This window comes from Peromyscus leucopus, chromosome 7, assembly GCF_004664715.2.
Source record: "Peromyscus leucopus breed LL Stock chromosome 7, UCI_PerLeu_2.1, whole genome shotgun sequence".
Lineage (NCBI taxonomy): Eukaryota > Metazoa > Chordata > Mammalia > Rodentia > Cricetidae > Peromyscus > Peromyscus leucopus.
The window spans coordinates 67,259,268-67,279,050 of NC_051069.1; the positions used below are offsets into that span (position 1 = coordinate 67,259,268).

At 43.5% G+C, this 19,783-nt stretch overlaps 1 protein-coding gene across 2 annotated transcripts in view; it reads right to left on the bottom strand.

Annotated features, from left to right (window-relative positions):
• Positions 1-4,993: 4,993 nt before the first annotated feature.
• Fbxo9 (F-box protein 9) overlaps positions 4,994-19,783 on the bottom strand; it is a 32,711-nt gene continuing 17,921 nt past the window's right edge. For both annotated transcript variants that reach the window (XM_037207796.1, XM_028862612.2), the window contains exons 7-13: positions 18,636-18,750; positions 10,483-10,601; positions 10,178-10,268; positions 9,462-9,557; positions 9,077-9,170; positions 7,309-7,460; positions 4,994-5,548 (exon numbers count right to left, since the gene is read on the bottom strand). In XM_037207796.1, the coding sequence (XP_037063691.1) occupies positions 5,440-5,548; positions 7,309-7,460; positions 9,077-9,170; positions 9,462-9,557; positions 10,178-10,268; positions 10,483-10,601; positions 18,636-18,750 (776 nt within the window). In that variant the 3' untranslated portion in view covers positions 4,994-5,439. The remainder of the gene's footprint in view (positions 5,549-7,308; positions 7,461-9,076; positions 9,171-9,461; positions 9,558-10,177; positions 10,269-10,482; positions 10,602-18,635; positions 18,751-19,783) is intronic.

A 19,783-nucleotide genomic window follows, 5' to 3' on the forward strand; every position in this document is an offset into this window, starting at 1 on the left:
ACTCCCTTGCATTCCTTCCCTGATGCTAGGAGGTCCTCTGAGATGGTCTGTTCTCAGTTCTGAGTTGGCCTTTGGAGGGACAGTGTGCTATTGCCGCACTTCATGGCTGGAGTCTGATGTGGTAACAGCTCTGGGAATACCTTCTGGGCTCTGGCTGCCAATACTGCCCTGCCTCGGTGGCCATCACCAGTCCTACATGGTGCTTGAGTCTGTGAAAGTTCTGGTGTAACTTTAGTTACATTATATTTGCAACTTCCTAAATGTGTTCAGATGCCTTAGAAATTTCTTTCCTGCAACCTTGGGGGGTCGGGGGACGGTTCTGCTGGTCAGATTACAATGTATCGTCCCATACCACTTTGTTTGGGTGGTTATTGTTCTGCTTGTTTTGGTGTTGTTTTAAATGGTGTCTTGTTTCTGTTCTGTTGGTTGCCAGCGCTGAGCAGCCATTGTTAAGGTGAAAGGCTTTTCCTGACTTTTCCTGTAAATTTGGCTACTGCCCTAGGGTGGACTCTCCTGGAGCCATTGAGTGATCATTGCTTTTCAAAAGATAACTGTATTCCAGCCTTCTCTGGATGATTCCCTGGAGACTCTGGCCAATGCCTGGAAGATTGTTCATCTTCCTCCCCTTACAACTGTCTCTGTGTGTGTGTGTGTGTGTGGTGGTGTGTGTGTGTGTGTGTGTATGTATGGTTGCATTTTTAACATCTTCACTACCATATGTTATATGGTGTCACCTCTCTGGTCACATCTATAGAGGATCCTAAATGCCTCTTATGTTTGAATATCTAGTTCGTTCTCTAGATTTGGGGATTTTTCTGCTACAGCTTTATTGAGCAGGCTCTCTATGCATTAGCATTTATCCTTGCACTCGGTGGAGTCTTAGGTTTGGTACCCTGATATAGCCCAGGGTTCTTGGGTGCTGCGGCCATGTTTCTTTCTTCCCCTGATGATGTTTGTATGTAACACATCACTGACATTGTCCTCCATGATCTTTCTACTGCTTGGCCGAATCTGTTGATGTTTGCCTCTGATTTATCAACATTTTCCATCACTGACATCATTTTTTTTTTTTTAAATCTGTATTTCCTTGCTGAAATTTTCCCCACATGGCTGATGTTTTCATCTGCATCACAGGCTTCTTCATCTATTTTTCTGGCTTTTGTCTCTGCGCTGCTGCCTGTCCCCTGTGGGTCCTGAATCTGAAACCTCTTTCAGGTCAGTGATGACTTTCTACTAGAAAACTTGTGACGTCTTCTTGGAGTTCACCTATCCTCAGTCACACACTGAGTTTGAGGCCTACCTGGGCAACAACTCTGTCTGAGAAAAATAAATTAAAGAAAGAAGGAAAATATAAATCATAAGACAAGGGGAAGACTTTTCTCGGCAATGTCCACACGGTGGGATTTGGCCCAAGCCTGGGAGAAACTATCATTTCTAGTTTCTTTATAAAACATGTCATCTCAGAGACAGCAGCACCAAAGAATCTATAAGAAGATTTGTCTTCCCATGTCTGAAGCCTGAAATGGTCCAAGCCAGACATCAAGGAATCAGACTGACATCAGAAACAGTATGAGAAAAGCAGAAACTGGCATGAGGACTTGGATGGAAATGGGCTAGCCAATCCTGACAGCTCAGTTATGCATGTTCCCAAGGCCCCTGGAGTCACACACAGCAGCGAGAGAGATACTGAGGCTCCTACAAAGCGGCTTCACAGGAACACGGAGGAAGTGAACGGGGCTTCCTGGTGCTTACTGTACTCTCGTATGCCAGAAAACGAGTAATAGTAGGAACAAGGAAAAAGAAGCCTCCATTCCAAGGCTGCATCTGATGAAAGGTTGACTGTAGTGCACTTTTCTTAATTAGTGATTGATGTGGGAGGGCCCAGTCCTTGCAGAAGGTGCCCCTGGACTGGTGGTCCTGGGTGCCATAAGAAAGCAGTTTGAGCAATGAGGAGCAAGCCAGTGAACAGCACCCATCCATGGCCCCTACATCATCAGCTCCTGCCTCCAGGTTCCTACCCTGATTTCCCTCAGTGATGGAGTGTGACCTGAGAGCTGGAAGGTAAAACAATCCTTTCCAAGAAGCTTTAGTCGTGTTTTTTGTTTTTGTTTTTAAATCACAGCAATAGAGACTCTAAGTCAGAAGCTTTGATGCTGATGAAATTTCCTCAGGACCGTTCTTTAGTCTGACAAACACATGCTCTGGTCAACACCATGAAGGGATATTGAAAACTTGGGATAAGAGGGACACCTAGAGGCAAAAACACACTTTACTCTATTTGCCAGGAGACTTTTACGATTTCTTAGTGGTTATTTTCCCAAGACACTGGAATCAAGGTTTTAAAGGAATTGGCTAGGTGTACACACCTTTAATCCCAGCAGAGGCAGGAGGATCTCTGTGAGTTCCAGGCCAGCCAGACTACATAGTGAGACCCTGTGACAGCATTCCTCTTGAGCTGCAACTGGCCCAGTCCCAGTGGATATATCCACACAACACTTGCACACTCAAGGCTCAGGGAACGCTGGGGAAGAGGGGGTAGAGGAATTGTAGGAGTCAGAGGAACATGGAGTTTGCTATGAGACTGTCTCCTAATAATGTCAGAAGCTCCACTCATGAAGTCCCACCCACACAACTGCCTAAATGTCCGCTGGACAACGATGACAACCATAGACATGCTCACATGGATGATGGAAAGCCCAGGAAATGTCAAATCCATACAAAGAACTGCAGGCAATTAAGAAATGCTGAGCCCCGGAGAAACAGTCTTCCCAAGGAAGAGCACTCCAATTGGTTACTGGACACCAAGCAGTCAGCCCGAAAAACACACACAGCAGTAACATTAGACAGTTGGAGCAGGCTGTGCTTATGGATGAGAGGGAGAGGGTGGGAGAGAAAAGAAATGTATATAACAATAATTGATTAAAAAAAGAGGCCATGAATTTGAAAGAGCAAGAAGGGGTCTATGGGAGGCTTTGAAGGGGGGAAAGGGAAGGAAAAACGAAGTAATTATAATCTCAAAAATAAAAAACCTCAGCACTCGGAAGGCAGAGGCAGGTGGAGAGGCAGGTGGATCTTTGTGAGTTCCAAGATAGCCAGAGATACATGATGAGACAGTGTCTCAAAAATAATAATAAAATTTAAAAATAACATATTTCCTCACTACCTTCATGAGGATAGTTAGCCAATTAACAATGTCTAACGTTACTTTTAGCTTTGACATCTCGTGTTTCATCTGAAATTTAAAAATCAATCGTATTTGTCATGTCTTAAAAAAAACCTGTCTTCCCATATGTGGCTCCTGTTGCCACTGACAGCTGTATGGAAGCCCAGGGACAGGTCAGCTACCTGAGTCCATGTTAGTTACCTAGGGCCATGATGCAGCCAGGGCCATGCAGATCTGAGTGGCCTGCACTGCTACCCAATGCCATGGTGCTATCGAGGCCAGAGCTGCAGCTGAGGGCCATGTCTGGGTCCATGGCCCTGCTGCAGCCAGGGTCTGCGTTGATGTCTGAGGCTCCTGTTACCATCAAAGGCCATGAAGATGCCTTAGATCTGGGGCCATGCTGATCTGAGTGGCCTGCACTGCCACCTGGGGCAATGGTGACATCCAGATCCAGCTGTTGCAGAGGACAACGTCTGGGTTCGTGGTCCTACTGTGACTGGGGTCTCTGCTGAAGTCCAAGCCCCATATGGCCACCAAAGGTTGCACAGAACCTGGGGTTAGGGCCTCAACCTGAGGTCTTGGTGTGGTTTGGAAGCCAAACTGCTACCAGACCCACCCCAATCTGAGTGACCAGCACTTCCACCCAGAGCCAGGATGTCATCTGGGCCCAAGCTGCTGCCGACGGTCATGTCTGGGTCCATGGTCCAGCTGTAGTCTGTGTTGATGTCTGTGGCCTGTATCACCTCAGGGACCCTAGGAACCATGGGTGATGAAATCAGAGTTCCATCCTGAGCCAGGCCTACCCTTCACTGACCCAGAGAAAGCTGGCCCTGCCTCTCATTGGACACTGCAGCAAGAGAGCTGACCCCTGCTCTTGGGAGAGGTGGCAGAACTGACCCTGATGACATGGGTGTAGGGGAGCTGGCTCCGCCTCCTCACCTCAGGGTGGCCCCGGTGGCCTGGACTGACCAGCTCAGCTACCACCCAGGCCCTTGGGTTGTCCCGCCCTAACATCTACCCCATCTAGGACCTGCTGGAGCTCTTGAAGGGACTGGTGCTGTGGGACAATACCAGCAGGACCTCCATGACTCTGGGTGGCTGCAGGATATCCCAGAGGAGTTCCGATGAGGATCCAGGGATGATGGTGAACCAGAAACCAGAGGTGTTGAACCAGACCAGTGACTCATTGCAATGAACATTTGCCAGTAAAGCTGATGGGACAAAGGGGTACACTGTGTGACACACCACAGCTCCCAATGCCACCAGGACGAATGAAGAGGTGTGGGAAAGATGGAGAAGTGAAGAGGGTTTATTTTGTTCTGTTCTTGTTTGCTTGCTTTTTTTTTTTTTATTTTGTTTTAGGGGGTACTGCAGGGGTGTGGGGAGAATGTGGGGGGACAGGGAGGTGAGTAGAATTGGGGGGGTGCATGTGAAATTCCCAAAGAATCAATTATTTAACAATAACAATTATTTTTTTTAAATCTTCCCAAGTTTTCTTCCTTTTTTATAATCTGCTGTTCTGTTTCGTTCATGCATCTTATTTCTCCTCTCTGACCATATTTGCCCCTTTATTTTCCCAGTACGTGATTTAATGACGCTCAAATGGTCCTTTATGAAGAAGGACCCTAGAGTCAGTTGGTTGAGCTTGCTGATTCCAGGCCTGAGGGAGAGTCACTGTCTGCCACTTACACGTTTGTAAGTCTCGTGGTTGAGATTAGAGTCCCCAAGGTCTGGGGTTAAATGTGACTGGGCAGTGACTCTCAGGCCTTGCTGGCTGTTCCAAGACTGTTTATTAAATACTCTCACATCTTTAAAGGCCATCCACGTATATCTCCTTGAAAGACACATTTATTGATGATCTTTATTGAACAGTTTCAAACAAATCCAGAACAGGTTTTACATTTTGAGTCTGATGCGAAGACACTATGTCATGCGGGAATAAATACTATCCAGTGTGCTCCCTGACATATGCGAGGATGAGGATGTTCAGGCACAAGGCAGCATACGTGACGGATCTGCTCAGAAACCTGCTTGAAAACATGATTTAAACCCCACTCTTAGGTTTACTACCACATAAATGTACTTAACAACTTCTAATTTCAAAACAAATTACCCCAGAAATCAACTACCCCTTTAAATAAAAAAAATAATTTATACTCTTCTTAAAGGAATTCCAACAACTTAAGATAAGTTCCAACTCCATGTATGTACATATAACTTAGGCATTCGGGCACGCTCTGCTTCTGCTCATGCAGCAGTGGCGTGCTGGCGAGGCTCTACAGAGGCCTTTCAGAGAAGGCAGTGTAGCTCCTGACTCTGGCGAAGAACAAGGGGGTGTACATCTTGTCGATCTCAAAAGCGCTGACTGCAGTCTCTCCAGTTGATCTAGAAACAAACACAAAACTGCCGAATGAGGAAATCCCAATTTATCTGAAACCCCTGCATGCTTGTACAGGGTGAGTTTAAAGTCTAAACAATGGAGGCACATTGTAAAACATTTAAGAACTTCCTCCAGAAACCATTCTTATTGGCTGCACAACATTATAACACCTGCTTGTATCATAACTTACTAAATAATTATTCTTTTAGAAAGTGAGATTGTTTGATATTTGGCAACTAAAGTGATGTGTATTATGACCCTCTACACATTCCTAAGAGAATTTCCAAGTCAAAGGCCACAGACAGATCTGCATCCCTTGTTAAACTGTTTCAAAAGAAATCCCATTATCACAACAGAATGACTTAGTATTGGACCAACAGCAAAATCCTAAGTGTGCGCATGCTCAGGGCCACTAATATGTTGTCACAGCCACATTATACACCCCGAAGAGAAATCAACCGACCTTTGACTATCACAAGATTGTGGTCACAAGCAGTTACAAAGCACTTCCCTCCTGAAGAGGGGTTCTCACTTCCTCCTGGGGCAAGTATAAACTGTGGTAACCACTTCCTGGCTTCCCTCTACTTATGGGGTTTACTTTGAAAGGTAGGAAACCATCTGCATCAGATCACAGACTGAATCGAGAAGGGAAAGATTGGAATGTGAGGGACACTCTGCCCATCTTGGTGGGCGGAGCATCCAAATGAGCACCGAAGTCATTCACAAGGTGGCCATGGGATGGAGAACATTGACCTTGCGTGGTCAAGACCACAGAACACATTAATGGGAGCCTACCTCAAAACTTCTCTCTCAGAATTCTGGATTCAACCTGCATGGAGAGCCCCAGAATATCAATCTTCTTTCAAGCCCGCCACCGTTAACTCGGGCAGTCACATGACCTGGTATTTCACCTCTCTGCTGTCTTCTAAAGTTTTTCTTATTTCTGTACTGCTCCTTTTTGATAGTCTTAATTAATTACCTAATCAGACTAAACCTGTTCTCACAGAATTAAGAGTTTTAAACAGGAATCATCTACCTAAGCCATTTGGCACTGGTTACACTGAGCACCATTTTAAAAACAGACATAATTTTCTAAGTATAATTTTTAAAATCATTCACTATCTGTGGAAAATACCCTTTTGAAAAGTGCCTAGAGTATGTCCATGAATAAGTATCTCGTTCACAGCCTGCAGAGACCTGAGTTCTGCTGATGGAATATCCCCTCCTCACTGAGTGGGCGTGAGTACTCATGCTTGGTCCTTCAGACTCTCACTTCTGAAGTGGTAATACTGACTGGGTAGGAGAGGCAGGGCTTCTCTTCCTCACTCATGGTCCACTTTTTACCTTTGAGCCTCTTTTTGGTCTGTGTGTTTGCTTTTCTGGTTCATATAGTTTTACACTGTGGTTTTTACTTTGTAACAAGATACTGAAGAAATTCAAACATATCAAGCTTCTCAAGCTGGATATAAAGTATACTTTATGCTAGTCTTGTCATTTTTTTTTTTTTTTTTTTACTTTATTTTAAAATTTTCTCTTATGTGTATTGTTATTTTGCCTGCATATGTTGTATACCACATGTGTGTCTTGCGCCTGTGGAGGCCAGAAGAAGGCATCAGATCCCCTGGGAATGAAATTACAGACAGTTGTAAACTGCCATATGGGTGCTGAGGACTGAATTTGGGTCCTCGGGAAATCAGCAGTGGCCTTAACTGCTGAGCCATCTCTCCAGCCCCTAATCTCGGCATCCTGTACTGCATTCACCTACTTGTAAGTGATGTGACAAGAGTGATGGATCCAGATGAGTTTGTTGAACCTCTGGTGGCCACTGGAACACAGCTGCAGCCCCACATGAAAACTGTGATCTGCTTCTTGCACAGGAACACGACGAAAATATCTGTATTTATAGTCAAGTGGTTTCTGTAACAGAAAAGACTCGTGAGCTACGATAACTGTGTAAACGAATACGATGTAAGCGTCACACTACAAGTAACTTAACAGTTACACACTGCAGACTGCATGAGTATCACATGCACATCTTGAAAAAGCAGTAAGTAACATACCAGGTTTGTTCCCCGCCACCACAGTAACTCATGTGTTAAACATATGGCTGAAGAAATGAGGATGCAGGGAGATTAAACAAGTTACCCAGCAGTTTCAGAAATAAAACTTTTATCTCCAACCTAATAGTTTCTTCTCTTAGGAAATATTTCCTTTAAAATACTTTTTAAGGACTGGAGAGATGGCTTGGCAGTTAGGTGCACTGGCTCCTCTTGCAGAAGATCTGGGTTCAATTCCCAGCACCCACCCACACAGCAGCTCACAACTGTCCACAGCTCCAGTCCCAGGGGATTCAATGCCTCATCTAGCCTCTGCAGCTACCAGGCACACACATGGTGCATGGACAGGCATGCAGTCAAAGTATCCATGCACATACAATAAAATTAAAAAAATAAAACAACTTTTTTAAAAGAAGAAAGTGATAAACTGGTGAAGGCTGCCAAAGAAAGCATGGAGAGAGGCAATGGTGGCACACACCTTTAATCCAGTACTGGGCAGAGACAAGCAGATCTCTGGAGTTTGAGGACTGCTTGATCTACACAGTGAGTTCCAGGCCAGTCACGGCTACACACCCATCTTACAACAATAAAATAGTCCACAGGTAAACAGATGTGATGAATTTGATTCTAATAACACTTTTGTAAATTGTGAACACTGTGACTGGTTTCATTATAAAAGGATACTGACACGCCACACGGGAAATCCTAAATACTTTTATTAGAAAAAAAACTTAATGTTGACTTGAGGAAATGCGTAGTCACAGTCAAAGTAATTATCTCTGTTCCTCAGCCTGTTGCACCACAAAATTCCAGGAGCCTATCAAAGGAGGCAGGGGAGCAGGGGTGGTGGTCACAAGTTGGTGGCCTCACAGATATACCCCTGCACTGTCTCACTATATGACAGCAGGAAGAGAGAAGGACCCCACAAGAATGACCCCTCAGATAGACGACACAAAAGTACTTGCTTCAGCTACCTCACAAGGGAGGTGACCGGTGTGCACTATGCCTCCTAACCAGGAGGGACAAAGGAATTTAGAGAAAGTTGTGAAAACATTTGCGCTTCAATCTGCCAAGAATTTAGAACGCTGCAGACTGTGACATATATTAATAATCACAGTTCTGCACAAAAGCAGAAGTGGGCAGCTTTTTTCCAAAAACTGCTCTCTCTCTAGTCTCCTGGCAAGAGTGGTCTGTGCAGGCAGCACAGGAAGTCGCATGGCCTGGTTAAGACACGAGAGTGTCAGATGCAGGGATCCTGGCCCCACATTCCTGTGCATAAGAATCCTAGAACAGTTTTCTGGAAAGACTAACACACTGTTCCAGAGAAAACAGCAGAAAACCCAAGTTCTTCTGGTAGATCTGTTAGAGACAGCAGAAATCTTATGCCAGAGTATCTCTGCTTTCTTTCTAGCTGAGAACATACGGATGGATGGGCTGTAGAACAGGAACACCCCCAGTTCCACGGTGCATACTCACGTCTTCTTTTTTCTTAGTTATTACAGCAAATACTTTGGTCTGATTGTCTGCATCTTGTGACAAGCGATAATGACCCAGCAGAATTGCATCCGTTCTAAGAAATAATAAATGTACCTTAAATCAACCAGTTATACTTACTGGAGTAATCTAAAAAACTGAGTTACACCACCACTTACTTAGGAATCTACAAAGGGTTACTAGAATGAGAATGAAATTTTCCTCCAAAGCCCCAAAGCTATTATACAGGCTGCCCAGGGAAAAGCTTCTGGAGACTGATTCCCCCAGCGCTGTGCCTGCTTTTTAAGTCATGCATTATTAAGAGGAGCACTGCCTTAGGTTAAATCTGAAAATACGGACTGGCTAGAAAGCTATGTAAAAACACTACCTGGTGTTCCTAGTTCTTAAACGAGGAACAATGGACTGAGGCTCCTCGGGGGTTGTCAACATCATCACATGGCCATCAGGAAAGAATCTTATGTACCTACATAAAAGAAAAAACACCAAACACCACACACACAATATAAAATGTGCCCTTAGTTTGCAGGACCTACACTTGGTCATAGCTGTGAAACCCAGACTGAAATACCATCAGCAAAGCACCGCTGAGACAGGAGAGCACACAGGACAAGTCAGTCTACAGGAGAACGAAGGCATTCTACGAACTTCCCTGGGACTCTGCTGATCTTTTCGTTTTACTCACTGAACAAACATTAAACTTGGCTCTTCTCTTAAAGTTCCATGTTTTCCTAAGGCACTAATTAACGCCTGACAAAGTGAGACCCAATAATTACTACACAATGACCAGCACTATTCTACTTATTCTCAGCAGCAGTCACATGTGGTAAACACTAAGACTGGGACAAGTCTTACATGTTATAATCGTAACAGACAAAAAGGGCTCTGGACTGTAACTAGGGGCTGGAGGGATTATAACATTTATGTTAATCTTTTGGTTTTAGAATGCAGTTCCTGTCATAATACTGGATAAAAATACTGAGGATCATCTTGTGGATAAATCATAAGCAATAGAAAACAGACAGAATAACTAAGGAGCTAATACTTGAGAGAGTTCTCCACTCACTCATTTTACAACAGCTGTACCTGTAGTATTCCACTTGGTGCCAGGCTCTATAGAAACCATCCAGAGACTGCTCTCCCTGGCGGATATATGTGGTTTTACTGATGTACACACCTAGAAAAAAGAAACAGTTGTTTTAAAGGTACATACATACATAAAAAAAAAAAAAGTACATGCATACAATTTAAGTCAGAATCATATAACATAGTGTTGTTTCTTTTAATTATGCTTATATGCACTTAGGTCCATTACAGAAAATAAAAACTTTGTTTTATCAAAATTAGCACTACATACCATGATTTCTCCTGAGTTCTTGAATCCAACTTACCATCAAAGCGAACACGAGGCCGTTCTAAAAACATCTCTCTCCAGGACGAGTATGGGACAAGTTTCATACAGCTTCTGCCCCACACTTTCAAGCAAGCCAGACGCCATATTTCAGGGTCTCTAGGTAAGAAAGTATATCACCAGTAAGTGTAAAAGCTAAGTCTTTAGAAGCAGTGAATATTCTGACTACCGTGTCTTTCTTTTGAATTCAACAGTTATTTGTTGAGCACCATTAGATACTGTCTCAAGGGGTAGGCACAGATTGACAGATGGGGTGCAGACCTTTTGTTGACTGGTGAGAGGAAATATTTCCGGTCAAGTGCTCAGTGTAAAATTCAACCACAGAAGTAGTTAGATAGGAATGACACTGTTCAAGAAACTGGCCCTCTGGACAGGGTGACCACAGGGACAGGAAGACTATCCTGGCAGGTGGTCCATGCAAGTTTTGGGATGAAGTGTGAATGATGGGCTCCGCAAAGAGCCAGAGGAGCACAGGCTGCAGAGGTGAGCAAGCTGAGCAAGGCAGAGGAGGAAGCCTCTAGCAGGAGAGTGCCGATTCCCAAGACATGCATGCCACTAGAAACTTGGAGCATGACTATGCTTTCTAAGGACAGCTCTGAGAGAAATGGAATAAAGAAGGGTGACAGAATCTGAGACAGCATCAACAAAGCAGTCAAGGCATTCAAAACAACAGAGGATGATAAAGGGACAGAAAGCTGATTTAAAGAAACTTCCCAAACCCAGAAAAAAAAAAAAAAACAAATACCCAGGAATCAAGAAGAACAAAGGATCTTAATCAAATACAACCAAAATATGACAAAGGGAAGTCCCAATGTGCCTAGCAACAGTCTTCCAACAGGAACTTCTACTAAAGGTCAGGGGCCTGGGGTGACCCATTCGAAACCCTGAAGGAAAAATAACTGCTAAGCAGAGATGAAGGACCCAAGAGAGCTGGAGAGCGCCCCTGTCAGGACTGCCACAGAGAATCCAACAGCAAAGGGAGACTGCACTCCACTGCTGGCTGGGGGAGAGCTCTGCAAACAGCCAGCTGGTGGCAAGTGCTCTCAACAGAAGGGTAACGTGGAGGGTGAAAGAACTGCAGAACTGCAGTTTCGGTGCCGGCTGCCGGGGACAGGTTTTCAGGGCCGGCTGCCGGGGACAGGTTTTCAGGGCCGGCTGCCGGGGACAGGTTGTCCTTGCACTGCCAGGAAAAGGAAAGTGGCTCAGTGCTGGCAAGAGCAGCTCAAGAGCAGGCTGGCAGCTCTAACTGTGGGACAGGGAGTTCCTGACACCACAGGCATGGCGGTGTGAGGCTGGGGATTGAACCCAAGGGCTTGCGCATGCTAAACTATCTACAGGGGTTTTCATCACAGTTCCAGGAGCTGGCTGGTCTAGGAGTGCCCGCCCTGCTCCATGAGGAGACTCACATTCCCTAACGGCAGAATCCTAGCTGCTTCAACAGCAGCCAATGTTGGATACGCTTCAGCTTTAGGGGCTAGCAGAACCTCTTCTGGTGCTGGCAGAAGCCTTGGGCTTGAGGCCTCATGGCCAGTCAGCATATTCAGATCACCAGATGGCACTGCCATAAGCTGGAGTCCCACCTGCATTTCCTGGGGAATCTGGGAAGGTGCCCCTTTGGCTCCCTTTCTTGGCACTGCAGCTGCTGATACGGGTCCAGCTTTACCTGTGTCTGTCCACCAGAAGGTGGGAAGGTCCTTGCCACTTCAAGCAGCTCTACAAATACCACCAGAGTTCCACCACCTGGTGCCATCCGCACTCTGTGGGAATGGGCAAGGTTTCTTCTCCAGCCTGTTACCTTGAGACTAGCTAGCTGTGAGCGCCAAAACCCAGCATCATCCACCACCACTGTCTCTCAGACCTGGGAAGAAACCTGATACACTTCCACCCTAGGTTTCCCAAAGGCTTGTGTGTTTACAGCTTGACCCTCAGATTATAGGGCTACTGGGAGGGGACAGAAGACTGTGTTAGGAGGTAGAAGCCATTGTTGTATTCCAGGGCATTACAGCATGCCCTTGAAAGGATTAAGAGGACGCTGGTTTCTTCCTATCCTTTCTTCCCAGCTACCATCAGGTCAACAGCAGCCTGGGCCAATATTCCAAACCATTATGATCTGCCTTGCTGCAGGCCCCGAGGCAACTGAGCCAACAGAGCAAAGGCTAAAACCTCTGACACCATCACCCGAATAAACCTTTGAAGTTGTTTTCCTCACCTATTTTGTCCGTGACAGACACCACCACAGGTCCATCTATGCCCATAGCTCTAGAAACCCAGCTCTTAGCACCCCAAATCTGTCACAAGTACACGCCTCCCCAGAGAAGACTAGGAAAGGCCTCCTCCCCAGTCCACAGCCTTAGTTCTGCAGTACCCAGCCTATCTTACTCATGTCCTGCAGTCCAAGACTCTGACTACCGACGCTTGCCCCACAGGACCTAGGGACATTTTATCCACACCCTGCAGAAAACAGATACCAAAACCACAAGCCCCTGAACCATGGACACTCAACCCACAGGTCCCCACATCCAGGATCCCCAAGAGTGCGGACACAAGCATCACAAACCCAACTCTTCCCTACACCTGCCCCACAAGGTCTGTGTACAGGGACCACAGTTGCTGGCACCAAAAGGTCACTTGTACTTGTCATTTGAGACCGAGTTCCCACAGCTCCTGAAAAGTGGCTGTCAGAGGTCCAAGTCCCAGAGCCACCCACAACTGTCCATGACAGAGAAGATGCCCTTTGCATCCTGTAACTTCTGGTGTTACTGATGCCACAGACACCACCATCAATTTGGTTTTTATCACATGGGAGCTAGGCAAGGTGACACCCTACCACATGGCTCCCAAAACTGGCCACTGGCACAGAAGTCCAGACATTTCCCCCATTTATCCCAAGAGTTGTGACAAGGTCTTTTTCAAATCCTACAGTTCAGGGACCATAGCTGTGGGCATCACAGTCCTTGGTATTACTTGTGCTTGTCATGAAGGACCTAAGTCCTCTTGACATCTCATACAATCGAGACTATGGTAGATGCTACCATAGATCCCAATGGAGCTTGAAGACACATGAGTCTCTGGAAGTCTGTGGCCATTGTAAAGTTATATAATTCCTGTATGAATCACTGTAGTCTAGACTATTCAGGCACTCGGAGACATTACTAACATCAACCAGAGCCAAAGAAATCAATCACAGAGATGTTATACATTTAAGCTCCCTTCTAACCAGAGCCAAAGCCCATAGCTGGCTCTGTATCTCATCTAAATGAGGGGAAAAAATGTTTCCAAGATGTACAGGAAACGAAAACAAGAGGAGATGAAATTACTTCAAAATAAGGTTTCTTTCTGGGTCGACGAGATGGCTCAGCAGGGATTAGCACTTACTGCCAAAACTGAGGACTGAGTTTGGTCCCCAGGACCAGATGGTGGGGGAGAATGCTGATTCTGTGAGTTGTCTCTGGTTTGCACATGCATGGCAAATGCATGCCTGTATACATGTACACATGAAACTCATAATTAAAAATAATAATTTAAAAGGCTTCTTTTTGCACAGCAAAGTAAACATCTAACAGCATGCAGAGATAACCAACAGAATGGGAGAATCTGCACCTGACAGAGTTGACATTTATAAGTCATTTATAAGAAACTCTAAATACTCAATAGCAAACAACAACAACAACAACAAAAAAACCACCAATAACCTAATTAAAACATGAGCAATGAATCTAAACAGACATTTCTCAAAAATAGGTATTTTGAGGATGAACAGGTACATGAAAAAAATGTTCTGTACCACTGATCAGCAGGGAAAGGCAAACACAACATTGGTATCACATACTCCACTAACAATGTCTCTAAGAACATAAATTAGTACAGCCATACAGGTTCCTCCAAAGATGAAAACAGGGCTGCCACAAGCTGCAGCAATCCCAGCAGTGGGGAGGCTGCAAAGGAAGTGAAGTCAATGTGTTAGAGACATCTGCTCCCCACTTCACTACAGCACTATCACAATAGACAACAACTAGAAAGGAGGATGCCTTTAAAAACATAGCGAATACACGCACTGTAATACTATTTGGACATACAAAGAGTAAAATCCGGCAATTTGTATCAACTGGGATGGAACTACAGATCATTAAGTTAGGTGAAATGCCAGTGACAACTGCCACCTATCTCGCTCGTTATGCAGGATCTATAAAAGATGAGAGCGCATCAGCGTCTATCTGCTTAGGTCACGGGAAAGAGGAATGAGGGGGGTGGCAGGGGAGGGGCTGGTCAACGGCACTAAGTCACATTAGGGCAAGAAGCGCCGTGCTCTGACACAGGAGTGGGCATAAATGTCAGTGTGCCGTGTAGTTTGGAAAAGTACACGGATTCTGAACTGCCACCATGAAGAAATAGGCCAGATATGGCGCCATACGTCTGTAATCCTAGCACTCCAGAGGCTGAAGCATAGGGATTCTGGATTAGAAGACAACCTGAGCTATACAGTGAGTTCACGGCCATCCTGAGCTATGTAGCAAGGCCTAGTCTCAATAACAAGTGCTAAGATGTAGTTTTATAAAGAGTACTTGCCTAGTACAAAAAACGGAAGTAAATATGCTTAATGTGATTACACATTATGCAATATACATATATCATACATTATACAGTACCATTAATACAGAAATGTTTTACCTTTTTATGCATTAGCTAAAAAAATAAATTAAGGTGCATGCTTATAGAACTAGGACTGGGAGGATGAGTCAGGAGGACTGTTTTGCATTTGAGGCCTCCTGGGCTATACAGTCAGTACCTGGCCAGACAGGGCTACCTTGCCTCAAAACCCAAAACAAATCAACAAACTCTTAGAAACAAACAGTTCTGTTCCCATTGGAACTGCCCTTCAGACATGAGGAAGATAAAGCTGTTTCCAGAGAAACAAGCTGCCCCAAAGTTATCACCATCATACCTATGTCAGGAAATACTAGAAAGAGTTTCCTAAGATGAAAGAAAACAGTACTGATAAATAACACAAATACCTCAAGTTTAAATAAAAATGTAAACTACCAACATCAAGAATTTAAATATAGGGGCTAAGAGTACTGGCTGCTCATGCAGAGGATCTGGATTCAGTTCCCAGCACACACATGGCAGCTCACAAGCATCTGTAACTCCAGTTCTAGGGGATCTAATGCCCTCTTCTGGCCTCTTCAGGCATTAGGCATATATATGGTGCAGACATGCATGTAGGCAAAACATTCATACACATGAAATAATTCTCTCTCTCTCTCTTTTTTTTTCTAAGAATTCAAATATAGGAGGGGTAGAATCAAAGTCTGAAGGGGTGTTTGTGTGTGTGTGTGTGTGTGTGTGTGTGTGTGTGTGTGTGTGTAAATTGTTATCAGCTTCAAATAACTTATTAAGATAATTTTTGTAGCTTTCATGGTAAATGTAAATACAAACCTGTAATAGATACACTGAAAGTAAAAAGCAGGAAATAAAAACATGCTACTAGGCAAAATCACCTCACCACAAAAGAAGACAGGAGAGGGGAGGGGCCTCCAGAGTAACTAGAAAACAGTGACAACAATAAATCCTCCCATATTGACAGTTACCTTGAATACAAGAGGATTAACTTTCCAACTAAAAGACAGATGCCTGGACAGAGGACTGACCTGGGAAACTGACCTCTGACTTCCATTCATGCTGTGGTACGGACACCCACAACATACAAACACACAAATAAATGATATACTAAAAACCGCTTTAAAAACTCATGTTAAACTATCACTTTGACTCTTGTTAGATTCTGAAATAAGGAAAAAATGGCAAAAGGTGGCAATGGTGGGGAGAAAGGGACTCTAACTATTGGTAAGAATGTACACCAGTACAGCCATTACTGAAAATGATACAGAGGCTCAAAATATTAAAGATATAACCATATGATCTAGCAACCCTGCTACTGGGTACCTTTTTAAAAAAAGATTTTGAAGCATTTACATTTATTTGTGTATGCATGTGAGAGAGACAGAGAGACAGAGACAGAGAGAGACTCTGTGTGTGTGCGATTGCGTGTGCAGGTGTGTGTGTACCAGATGTGTATTGGTGCCCTCAGAAGCCTGGAGGCTTCTGATCTCTCAGAAGGGCATCAGATCTCAGAGCTGAAGCTACAGGTGGTTGTGAACTACATCCCTCAGTGCAAATATATTTTAAAACATCACACTGTAAACAATAAATACACACTTTTTTTTTCTGTCAGTTAAAAAAAAATTCCCTCTGGTAGTTCTATGTTCTAGACTGACCCTGTTTCAATATGCAAAGTTAAAAATGATGGAGGAAGACTCCTTATTCAACTTCAGGCCTGTGATTGCACGGGCTCACGTGTGGCTAAAAAAAAATGCGAACACATACACATGTACACCATATAAATGCAACAAATTAAATAAAAGCTGTATTAAAAATAGACATTTTTATATTGATACAGCTCAAAATATTTTTAAATCCCAGTAGATGAAAGGCAGCATCTTCAACAAGTGGTGCTAGTCAAACTGGATGGCTACATGTAGAAGAATGAAGAAGCTACAGTCTTATCTCTGACCCTACACAAAACTCAACTCCAAATGGACCAAGAACCTCACTCAGGTAAGATCTGACTGAGGAGAAAGTACAGAACACACTTCAACTAGTAACACAGGAAGGACTTTCTGAATATGACTAGGACAGTACAAGCAATAAGACCAACAATTGTTAATGTCTGGAGAGATGGCTCAGTGGTTAAGAGCACTGGCTGCTCTTCCTGAGGATCCACACTCAATTCTCAGCACCTGCATGGCAGCTCACAACTGTCTGTAACTCCAGGGGATCCAATAAGCTTACACAGACATGAATGCAGGCAAAACACCAATGCACATAAAATAAAACATAAATAAATCTTTACAAATGTTTTTTTTTTTTAAAGAGCAACAATTGATAATTGACTTAATGAAACTAAAAAAGCTTCTATACAACAAAGGACACCATCACATGAGTAAAGAGGCTCCCAGAAAATGGGAAAATCTTCACCAGCTACACACACATCTGACAAGAAGAGCAGCATCATGTGAGTAAAGAGGCCTTTACAGAATGGGAAAATCTTACCAGCTACACATCTGACAAGAGGATTAGTATCTAGAACACACAAACAACTCAAAAGACTAGACATCAAGAAAACAACTAACCAATTAAAAATTTGGCTAAGAGACTAAACAGAGTTCTCAAAAGAAATACAAATATCTGGGTCCTCTGAAGAGCCGTAGTGTTCTTAACCACTGGGCCATTTCTCCAGCCCTAGATTTTCTTCTTTTAACAATTATTCATTTTATGATGATATAGGTTCCATTCCAGAAATTTTGCTTTATTTACCAAAATGCCATGTGTTTCCACCTATAATTAATGGAGTAATACTGATTGGTTCACCAATTTCAAAGGGTTGGCAGCAGTCCACCAGCTGTTCAGTGGTTATTTATGAAATAGACTAACACACAGAATTATTACAAACCTAGGCTTTGAATAATACAAATAGTTTATGCAAAATATTAGATTCTAAATGGAATTAGGCTATTTTAAAATAATACATTTGAATTTTAAGGACTAAAGTTAAAAAAAAAATTCTAGATGCTAAGGACTAGGCACACATTTTTATATAGAAATCTATAGAGGATCAGATGCAAATGGCTATGATTATTCTTTATGCTATAACATTTTTAAAGTATCCAACTGCTTATTTAAGGGGTCAAAACAAAATTCCAGGAAAGCTCAATTTAAATCATTAACATCTAATGGGTTTAGTGTTACTATCAAACACTGTGAATATATTTACTTCCATATCAACTGAACTGTCATGGGGACTGTGGAAGGAGTCAATGTGACTGTATCTGTTTCACAGTATGCTATACTTGGAATCCAGCACATTCTAACCTTTAAATGCTGTTATTTGAGAAAAATCACATTAAATACAGCTTTGCAAAGTTTCTGTTTAAGCTTTTACTCAGAACATCAAGCTTTTTCTTTGTCCTTTCTTTTCTTTTCTTTCTTTCTTTCTTTTTTTTTTTTTTTGGTCAAAACTGACAAAAGGCCATCATCTTTTGCTTCACTGTCTGAGTCATTTCTAAAAATAAGTACCTGGCACAGATATAGAATCCTCTGCACACCAGTGACAACTGCTCTAACGATCTGAGGTCCAAGTCACTTGATACCACCCATCGGAAGATGTACATCAGGACCTCCATAGGCAGGACTGCAACAGAAAATCATCCTTCAGTGATTTCCCTTACGGTCGGTCTTAGTACATTTATGCATTCTGAGAAACCGGTACATCACAGCCTCATGCTGCTCAGACACTGGCTGAGCATACTTTAACTACCCAGCAGTAAACAATGGCTCCTACACCAATATACGGGCTTCTTTACTTTTCAGCATAGATTTGGTGCTACTTAAAGTACCATTTTCCCCTGTAAAATTATTTTATCACTGAGATAGATTAAAATAGATGTAAAAAAATGATTCATATAGTTAACTGTAGAATATTCCTTTATCCTATGTGAACATATATCCTCTGATTGGTTTATTAAAAAAGCTAAATGGCCAGTAGCTAGGCAGGATTTTTCGGGGCAGAGAGAATGCTGGGAAGAAGGATGGAGTTTGAAGAGATGCCATGAGATGCAGAGCGAGCAGGATGGCATGTACATAGATGAGGTAAATGAGCCTTGGGGCAGCACATAGATTAATAGAAATAGGTTAATTTAAGTTATAAGAGCTAGCTAAAAAACAAGCCTAAGGTATTGGCCGAGCATTTATAATTAATATTAAGTTTCTGTGTGGTTATTTGAGGGCAGCTTGTGGGACAGAGATGATTGGCGGTCCCAATGAAAAACTCCACCTACAAATGGTGCCTACCATCAGGCAATTTAGATCCACATAAAACCCAAGAAAGCTTAAAAAAAAGCTTCTAGGGCTGGAGAAATGGTTCAGTAGTTAAGAGCACTGGCTGCTCTTCCAAAGGTCCTTCAATTCCCAACAACAACATGGTGGCTCACAACCATCTGTAATGTAATCTGGTGCCCTCTTCTGGCAAGCAGAACACTGTATACATAATAAATAAGTAAATCTTAAAAAAAAAAAAGGGGGGGTCTAAACACACAAAAACGGAGTCCAACATGGCTTCCTGGTAACCACCTTCTCTTGGCTCAGTGCTAGCAACACACAGAGGCGTGGCTCCTTTAAGAGGCGGCTTCCTGGCTCCTTGGTAGCAGCAAACACAAGAGTGGCTC